We start from the raw sequence: 9,789 nt of genomic DNA, 5'->3' as shown, positions 1-9,789 counted from the left end.
CACATGTTTTTTTTCGTGTATTTCATGGAAACTACTTGCAATGGCTTCTATAAATAAAATCCAAAAGAAATCTAAGATTTTATTTGGTTTTCTCCATATTTTCTCACATTTTTCAAAATCTTTCATCCTCAGATATATAGACCAGGTCCATGCCATTCTTGAGATTTAATAGCCTGATCATAACAAGTCAAGTAGGCGAAATCTCATGATAGAACCACATGAAGACATGATGGAAGAGGATGTCTCATTGCTGAGAACTTGGGTTTGCAAATATCTTCTTTGAGATGCATTGAACATATTTCATCAAAGGTAATATGTTTGGAAATTAAAATAAATTCCCCGTGTAAATTAAAAAAATTCCACTTATAGCCTTTAGGTTGTAACCCATAGTATATATTTTTTTGAACCCATAGAATGTGTTGTTTCGTATGTTCTTCCACCTTTTGACTTGTTATAAGGAACTATTAAGGGGCAATAAACACATCAAATATCAAAGGAAATTGCAGCCCAATGGCTAAATCACTTTGGAAGTGCATTTCAAAGGAAAGAATGGGGTAAATAAAGCCCGGGAGGAGACTAGGGTCTGTCACTTGAATGTGAGTAACGTATTTATATGTGGAAGATCGATGATGTGGTGCAAGAAAGTGGGTTAGGTGTGTGTGTGTGAGAGAGAGAGAGAGAGAGAGAGTGAGAGAGTGAGAGTGTGTGAGAGAGAGTTTATAATAACTTACAAACTAACAACCGAAGAAGACCGCATAGCGCAGTGGATTAGCGCGTTTGACTTCGGATCAAAAGGTCGTGGGTTCGACTCCCACTGTGGTCGAGAGGGTTACGTTTTTTTTACTGATTGCTGGAATCTTCTGGAAAAGTTAAAATTTCATGCTTTTCTTAATTACACATGAAAAAGTGTTCGAGAGAGTTACGTTTTTACTGATTGCTTGGAATCTTCTGGAAAAGTTAAACTTTCATGCTTTTCTTGATTACACATGAAAAAGTAGGGCTGCAACTCGAGCCGGGTTTTACCCGACCCGACCCGAAAATAGCCCGGGTTGGGTTCAGGTTTCATGGGTTTCGGGTCGAGCCGGGTTGAGCATTCAAAAGCCCGCATGAATCTCGGGTCAAGCTGGGTTTGAAGGGGCCCAACCCAACCCGAGTTACATAAGTTATAGTATGTACATTTTTTTCTATTGTTAGTTAAAAGTTAAAAGTGAAAACCCACACACCCAATGTTATTGTATGTGGGTGTAATTTCTGCTTCTATGAGTTGAATTGATTCAAGTGTTTGATTCAGCATTGTTTGATTGTAATTACAACATTGTTTGATTACAGCATTGTTTGATTCAAGTGTAATGTGAGTGTAATTTCTGCTTCTATGAGTTGAGTTGCCTTGCCAAACAAGAATTTTCTTTAAAAAATTGTGTCAACGTGACCCCGACCCGACCCGACCCGAGATATTTCTCGGGTAGGGTTGGGTTCTCCAAAACCCGACCCGAGGTGCAGCCCTATGAAAAAGTAACTTGAACCCTGGCCGAAATTCTAATTTATAATGATATCCCTAAACTTCTTCATTTCCATCTAAATTGTAGAAACAAAAAAAAATTCCAAATAAACTTTTTTTGCTCAAGACATGTTTTTCCTGCATTCCAAACAAGGCCTAATATCAATCAAATTATGAAAAAATTCATTTCTTTCCATTCATTTTTCTCTCATTTTTTGCTACCAGCATCCAATTTTGGCCATTTTTGTGGTTGAAAATACCCATTCTCTCTTTTTCTCCTTTGCAACCACTGTTAGACTAAATTCAATCTTAATGTAGAAAATGCATTGTACCTCCGGCCATGATGATCAGTTGAATATGCTTAGGATGCATGCAATCGAACCGTTGAAGACGCTTTCGTTGAACACTGTCCGTCGATCACTATAGAGACCTTCCAATCTACCCAAATCTAGATGCTTAGATCAATGGAATCTAAGGCTTGCCTTGGTAGATCACGGAACACTTAGATAAAACCCTAATATCACTCTTAGTGTGTTGCTCCATTAAGCAATCACTTCTTTTTATAATAGGAGTTAGGGTTAGGTCTCCCATGTGCTACAACTCTTTCTAATATTACACCTTTATTGGGATTAACCTTAATTAGCCGAAAACCTTGTTTAGAAAAGACGTATAGCTGTGGCAAAGGCTGTTTGCACTTGCCATGGTTCAAGTATTTGTATTTTCTGTTGCATGGTTTATACTTCTAATCATTTCCTTTAATCATGATTAATACTTTTCATTTAATCTCCTGCGTGAATCTGAAAAGAAATTAAAAAGGATAAATTTTTCGAAGTCTATTGAGATAAAAATGAAAATTCAAAGATAACTGAATATGTCTTCATTCCTTGTTGAACGATTGGATGATCATTTCCCTCCGATCTATGGAGTCAAAATTCTATAGATCGGAGGGCAAGGATCATCCTATGGAAATGATTTTTGGGGAACAACCTATTTACATTGTGGCCCATCAAATGGATGGTTTGGATCATCCTATGGTGTGGGCTGTGCAGTCCATTTTGAAAAATAAGGGGTGAATATGGTACTAGAATGGGGCCAATTTATCATTGCCATGAGAGAGAGAGAGTTAGTTAGTTTCTTCCGTGAGGAACAAAACTTAATGAAATCTGCTTGCTTCTTTGTAGAAGAACCAAAAAGTTGCCATAATCTAGTGAAATGATATTACCACAGTCATTTTTGATAATGCGTTCTATCTCACCTTCACCTTGTCTTATTGCTTTAGCCTTTTCTAACAATTCCCAGAAAGTTGTCAGAGCAACGTTTTGTCGTTTTACATGTGATAAATGCGTATAGGACGACTTGAATGTGCCTATGTCATTATCCTTATTAATTGCTTACTAGTGCCCAAAAATCATTTCCATATGATGATCCTAGCCCTCCGATTCTATAGAGGTTTGACTCTATAGATCGGAGGGCTAGGATCATCCTATGGAAACAATTTTTGGGGAACAACCTATTCACATTGTGGCTCATCAAATGGACGGTTTCGATCATCATATGGCGTGGGCTGTGCAGTCCATTTTGAAAAATAGGAGGTGAATATGGTAATAGAATGGGGCTGTGCAGTCCATCGGAAAATGGACAGTCACTTCCGCCGAATCTTCAGCTTCCGCCGAATCTCGGCCTTCTTCTTCCTCTCCTTCTTCATTTTCTTCTCCTTCATCTCCTTCTTCATCTTCTGCGGTGCCAGCACTTTCTGTTTCACAGGTTGAGTATTCCACTGTGTAAACTTCTGGTTCATCATACTCTGTCTCGGTCTCTGTCTCGTCTTCCATTTCAAAATCTTCTTCTCCTCCTGTTTCATCCTTGGAAGTGGGAGGAGAGAGGGGTCTGCACATTGTGTATTAGGTACGGTTGGGGTATTTCAGCTGGTTGAATGGAGGAATTCACGAAAAATATGCGCTCTAGTGGGTTGGAGCCGAATCGTTTTATTTTCCAACCTGATATTGGTAATCGGAACTACGTAGGCCGGGGATCCTCAGGTGGCCGGTGGCATATTAAAAAAAGCCACCGAGAAGAGAGGCTGCAAAGGGTTCTAGAAAAAAGAAAAGCTAGTAATCTGGGGGATTGGCGATGCTCCAAGTGCAGCTTCGTAAACTTTAGACGACGACCGGAATGCTACAGATTTAGGAAGGTGTGGTCGGGCTTTGACATTAATATCCCAGTTGGTTTTCAACGTACACTCCTGTCTAGCTCATCCAGATCTGGGAAGCAGAAGCTTACCACGAATGTCCTGAAGGAGAGGGTGGAGGGGAGACAATTAAGGAGCCAGATCGAGCCAGAAGGGCGCCCGCCGGAGCCGGATGTTGTTGGAGTAGGCCCGAAGGTGATGGACAATATCTCTCAGTGCCCGGAGGAAATATGGGTTGAATCCATAGAGCTGGGATCTAGATTTGACCTCCAAAGAACTTTTTGGGGTAAAATTAGAACAGGATCAACGAAGGACTACTCGCAGCTAAAAATGTGGTTAGAGGAAGCTTCGGGAATTTCAGCCGAGTTCAAGATCTTTCCGATAGCCCAAGGGGAGGTTGCTATAACTTCTTCTCCGGACGCCTCTTTCGTTGATTGCAGACTCCGATGGGTAAATGCCAATGATAGTCCTTTTGCAGAGCTATGTGCTTGGAAGGATAAATTCTCAGGGCATTTCACGACTTCATGGTGGTCGATTGTAGGGCTCCCTCCACATGCATGGATGGTGGAAAATTTCAGGAAAATAGGTTGTCGTATTGGAAGGGTGCTAGCCACTGATGGATCATGCGATGAAGGGGATGGGTATGAGAAAGCTTTGATTTTTCTTATGACTTCTTCAATTTCCCCAGATTCTCTGAAATTACCGGTTTACATAGATGAAACAGTGTATTGGGTGAAGGTGTCAAGAAATGATCAACATCCGCCCGCAAACAAAGTTCAACACTTAGACGAATTCTCGCGAACTTGGTCGGAAATTCTCTGTCTCTCCGGCAAGAAGCGGTCGGAGAAGATGATGGCGCAGGTTAGTAATCAAGTGATGGTGGGTCTAACGAACGCACCTGCCTATATACACCAACCCTCATACGTGTCACCTGCTGGGAGTATTAGTGTACGAAGAAACGAAAAGGGGAAGGGGGATAGACACGTCGTGTCTAGTCTTCTCTGCCAGGATGACGTGGCGATGGGAGAAAGTGCATGCAGACGGCGGAAATCAGCCTTTCTCGGTTCAACTTCCCAGGTTCTGATCTCTCCATTGATTCAAATGGAGTCCTCCTATCCGTCGGATCGATGTCTTGAGAAGATGTGGGCCCCTCTAAGTCAGCACAAGGTGGTGGGCCTGTCCGAAAACTATAATACTGGGCTCTCTCCTTTTACCTCTTTCAATAGGGTTGCGGGCCAAATTGTGGGTTTTTCTGCAAAGGACAAAAGCCCATTTTCACCTCTTATTCAACTATCGGATTTAGGTGATCATTCGCAGCTTTCGAAATCCCGCCTTCTTCTAATCGGTGATAGGATAGGGGATGGAAACTCTCGTCTAATGGTCAATTTATCAGAGGCATTTGCTGGCGTGTCCTATGACGCGCATAATATTGAAGAAACCCAAGCGGGTAATATTTCGCAACAGGGGGGAGGGATGGATCCTTACGGTTCAGCATTCTCCGATCTAGATACTATATCCTGCTTGGTTCCAAACTATGGTGAGGCACAACGGGCTTCGGTCTCTGGTAAAGAACTTTGCCTTAGCCAAGTACAGGTGGATTGTTCCCAGCAAGGCTTAATAGATTTCTGTCCTGGCAGAATGATGGATGCTCTTTCTCACTCTGGTAGAAGGAAGGAGACGGTTGAGGCAGAGTATATTGGAGGGGGTTTGGGCTCTCAGGAAGATGCCGTGAAAGATAGCTTGGCGTTAGTATTAAGTGTGGAGGAGAATATTAGTCCTATCTCATGGGTCGATCCCAAATCAGAAATTCTGGAGATTTTTGTGAATCATATAATTTCCACTAGTAGAGTACTGGGCTTAACATACTCTGGACCGGAAGATCAATTGCGTTCTATGTTCAGAGTTGCTGAGCTTCGTGAAATGGATCATAGGACCTGTTCAGATCCTTCAAGTATTGAAGGTGTCATGAAGATGCTGAGGGAGCTAACCAAACTGAAATCAGATGTGAATTATGACAAATCTCCCGTCAGTAAGAAAGTGGCTCGAAATTCGATATCTAACAGTCGAAATTGTCCTAGGAGAAGTGCACAGCGGTTGTCCGGTTGTCCATGAAGATTCTATCTTGGAATGTAAATGGTTTGGGGTCTTTGGAGAAAAAGGCACATGTTAAAGACATAGTAAAACGAAATAAGCCGAATATAGTTTGTATACAAGAAACAAAAATGGGGGTGGCAAAAAGTACTCTGATCAACAGTCTAGGGGGCAATTCCAATTGGGAGTGGCTCTCTTTGGCCGCTGAAGGAGCAGCAGGAGGTATTTTAGTTATGTGGGATCAATCTAAATGGGAGATTCACGATTCTTGGGTAGGTCAGTATTCCATCTCAATAGTTCTCGGTCAGGTGGGCAACAAAGATGTGATTACTTTTTCAGGAATCTATGGTCCTACACATAGGACAGCGAAGCACCAGTTGTGGGCAGAACTTACCTTGATTAGGAATAAATGGGGAAATCCGTGGTGCTTAGGGGGAGATTTCAATGAAATTAGGAGGGTCGAAGAAAGATTAGGGTGTAGCAGAACTTCCCAGAATATGCTTGCGTTTTCAGATTTCATTGCTGAGACTGAACTCATTGATATTCCGCTAATGGGGGCTCAATTTTCTTGGTCCAGAAACTCCAGGAAGAGTAGGTTAGATTGCTTTTTGTTCTGCCCTGGATGGCTTTCCATGTTCCCGGAAGTGTGTCAGAAGACGATTGTACATTCTGTGTTTGATCATTGCCCGCTATTGTTGGATCCAAGATTGGATTCATGGGGTCCCTCGCCTTTCAGATTCGAGATAGCATGGTTAGAAATTCCTAAGATGGTGGAGCGGCTGGGGAGCTGGTGGGAATCTCATAACGTGGAAGGTGCAGCTGATTGGATCATAGGGGCGAAACTTCGTTTTGTAAAAAAAAAGCTCAAAGAGTGGAATGCGCTCAGACAAGAGGCTCTCCGCGAGCGTCAAGTATGGCTACAAAAAAGGATTCGGGAATTATCTTTGGCCGATGAGGAAAGGTCAGCCACAGAGGAAGATTTGAATGAACTGGGAAAAATAAAGGAGGAACATAAAGGCTACCTCCTTCAGGAAGAAACAGCATGGCCGCAGAAGTCCCGAGTTAGTTGGTTAAAGCAAGAAGATAAAAATACTGCCTACTTTCATAACATGGCCAGTGCACGGCGTCGGAATAATAGGATCGAGGTTTTGGAGGTGCAGGGCTCCCTATCTGGTAGCAAAATGGCGATTACCATGGAAATTCTTGACTACTACCGGAAGTTATATACAGCGGAAGATATTATTCGGCCTAGACTAGATGAGATGACCTTTAATTCACTTGATGATATTAGCCTCTCGGGGCTGGAAGACCCATTCTTGGAAGAAGAGGTGAAGAAAGGGGTATTCTCGATGAATCGTGACAAAGCTCCGGGGCCGGACGGTTTCTGCCTTGTATTTTTTCAGGATTGTTAGGAGTATGTAAAGGGAGATATAATGGCCTTTTTTCGAGCATTTCATGCTGGGTTGGAGTTGGATCGAGGAACAGGCGCCACCTTTATTGCTCTCATTCCCAAAATTAAAGGAGGAGTGAAAATATCCGATTTTCGGCCTATTAGCTTGGTAGGATGTCTATATAAGATCTTGTCCAAAGTATTGGCGGACCGGCTCAAGAGGGTACTTCCATATATCATTTCAGAGAATCAGTGTGCTTTTGTTGGCCAGAGACAAATCTTAGATTGCTCGCTGGTGGCAAATGAAATGGTGGATTGGATGGCTAAGTCAGGGGAGCAAGGTATTATTTGTAAGCTGGACATGGAAAAAGCGTATGACAGAGTGGATTGGCAATGTCTGGACTACCTTCTACACAGAATGAGTTTCGGAGGGAAGTGGCGCGGGTGGATCCGTAGCTGCTTATCTTCAGCATACTTTTATATTTTGATTAATGGCTCGGCACAAGGGTTCTTCAAGTCGTCTCGAGGCTTGCGTCAAGGGGATCCTCTATCTCCATTTCTATTTGTTATTGTTGCGGAAGCCCTCAGCGTGCTGTTGATGAAAGGTCGAGCGGAGGGTCTGATTTCCGGGGTCAAATGTAGCGAATCCGGGTTTCAAGTCTCGCACTTGCAATTTGCGGATGACACCCTACTCTTTAGCTCTCCCCAGGCCTCAAAGATCCTCAATCTTAAGGCAATTCTCAGGTGTTATGAATTAGTAACAGGGCTTCGATCTAATTTCTCAAAATCCAGACTTTACGTTGTGGATGTAAGAGAGGAAGGAGCTTCTACTATAGCCAATATTATGGGATGTTCGTTGGAGAGTCTGCCGGCATCTTATCTGGGATTGCCCCTGGGAATAGGGCGACCTCGAAAAAGTGCATGGGATCCCATTGTGGAACGAATCGAGCGACGGCTTGATACATGGAAGAGGAACTTGGTATCTAAAGGAGGCAGATTAACCTTGCTTAAAGCTGCTTTGGCCAATATACCCATCTACCAGTTATCATTATTCAAATGCCTTGTGTCTGTTGTAAAGCGTATTGAACAGATTCAGAGAAGATTTTTGTGGGGGGGATCAGAGAAGAAGCGGGTTATGGCCCTAGTGAGTTGGGAAATGGTTTGCATGCCAATACAAGGAGGAGGTCTCGGCATTAGAAGGATCAAGCAGGTAAACCAAGCACTGATGGGAAAATGTCTATGGAGGTTTGGTGAAGATAAATCATGATTATAGACTAAAGTAATATCAGGAAAATATGGTGTTGATTCAGGTGACTGGGCTACTCTGAATAACTTTAACAAACCTGGGGTAACAATTTGGAGGGATATCCTATGCCTAACTCATCTCTTTGATCGAGGAATTAGATATAGAGTCTACTCCGGCGTCCGGATCTCTTTCTGGTCCATGAGGTGGTGTTCGAGCGTCCCGCTAAAAGTTTTATTTCCGGCCCTTTTTCTAGTTGCAGCTGATAAGTCTGTTTTTGTGAAAGATTGCTACGAGCGTATTGCAGGTAAAGTTATATGGCACCCTCTTTTTCGTCGGAACTTCTTTGATCACGAATTGCCCTCGGTGACCAATCTACTTCAGATCCTTGATCAGGTTTATATCAGTTTTTCAGGGGAAGACAGACGGTTGTGGGTATTAACTTCTTCAGGCGGTTTTTCGGTCAAGTCTTTCTATAATAGTCTGTTGCCTTTTGAGGTAAATGCCCTGCTAGCAACGGTGTGGAAATCAAAGGCTCCCCCTAGAGTATGTTTCTTTGGATGGTCAGCGTTAAGAAATAGAATACAAACAGTGGACTTTCTGAGAAAGAGGAATATGCTGATTATTGATCACTGTACTATGTGTATTGAATCAGGGGAGTCAGTAGACCATATTTTCATCCACTGTCGAGTAGCTAGGGAGGTTTGGGGGAGGATTTTAGCAAGGTTTGGCATCAAATGGGTGTTTCCCTCCTCTTTTCAAGACTTGTTCGCCGGCTGGACATGCACACCTTGGGGCAAAAAAGGCAAGCGGTTGTGGTGGCTCTCTTTGATGGCTTTTTATGGGTTATCTGGACTGAAAGGAACTCTCGAGTTTTTGAAGGGAAAGCCAAATCCCCTTACTTTCTATTTATTAAGATCATTGCTCTTACTATCTCTTGGGCTCGAGCACTTCCGTTATTCCGATTCGTTTCGGCCTTTGATTTGTGGGTAGGGTGGGGTGTGGTTTGCAATCGCCAGGAAATTATGAATGTATCTGTAGACACCCCATTTTGACCGTGCCCTAATCCATCCAATTTTGTGCAAAAGCCCATCAAATGAGTGATTTAGGGTCCCAAACTTCACCCTAAGCTAGCTTAGGGTCCCACTAAGGTCCCTGCAAAATTTCGTCGAAATCCGAGCGCGTTTGCCTAGCAAACGAGTCGAGCAATGTCGTAGGTCAAGTTCGCAGAAGGGGGGTGGATTATCCTGGATGAGACGTGCCCAAGTCAAATAAGACAAGAATTACGGGCGCGCTATATCAAGTTTTTCGCGCGCTTTATCCACTTGGAGTGCGGATATCAACCACCAATTTGTCTTTAAATATCAATTTTCTCTCAT

At 42.9% G+C, this 9,789-nt stretch overlaps 1 protein-coding gene and 1 non-coding gene across 2 annotated transcripts; both read left to right on the top strand.

Annotated features, from left to right (window-relative positions):
• Positions 1–749: 749 nt before the first annotated feature.
• Positions 750–823, top strand: TRNAR-UCG (transfer RNA arginine (anticodon UCG)). The gene has a single exon. It is a non-coding gene; the product is annotated as a tRNA-Arg (tRNA).
• Positions 824–5,908: 5,085 nt separating this feature from the next.
• Positions 5,909–7,189, top strand: LOC143892217 (uncharacterized). The gene has a single exon (XM_077396679.1). It carries the CDS (start codon positions 5,909–5,911, stop codon positions 7,187–7,189), a length of 1,281 nt encoding a protein of 426 aa, XP_077252794.1.
• The last annotated feature ends 2,600 nt before the right edge of the window (positions 7,190–9,789 follow it).

Source organism: Tasmannia lanceolata, unplaced genomic scaffold, assembly GCF_043159265.1.
Source record: "Tasmannia lanceolata isolate RefF3 unplaced genomic scaffold, GAP_Taslan_0.1 ptg000002l, whole genome shotgun sequence".
Taxonomy (NCBI): Eukaryota; Viridiplantae; Streptophyta; class Magnoliopsida; order Canellales; family Winteraceae; genus Tasmannia; species Tasmannia lanceolata.
The sequence above is the reverse complement of the archived record's forward strand: the minus strand, read 5'-3'. Positions and strand labels throughout refer to the sequence as shown.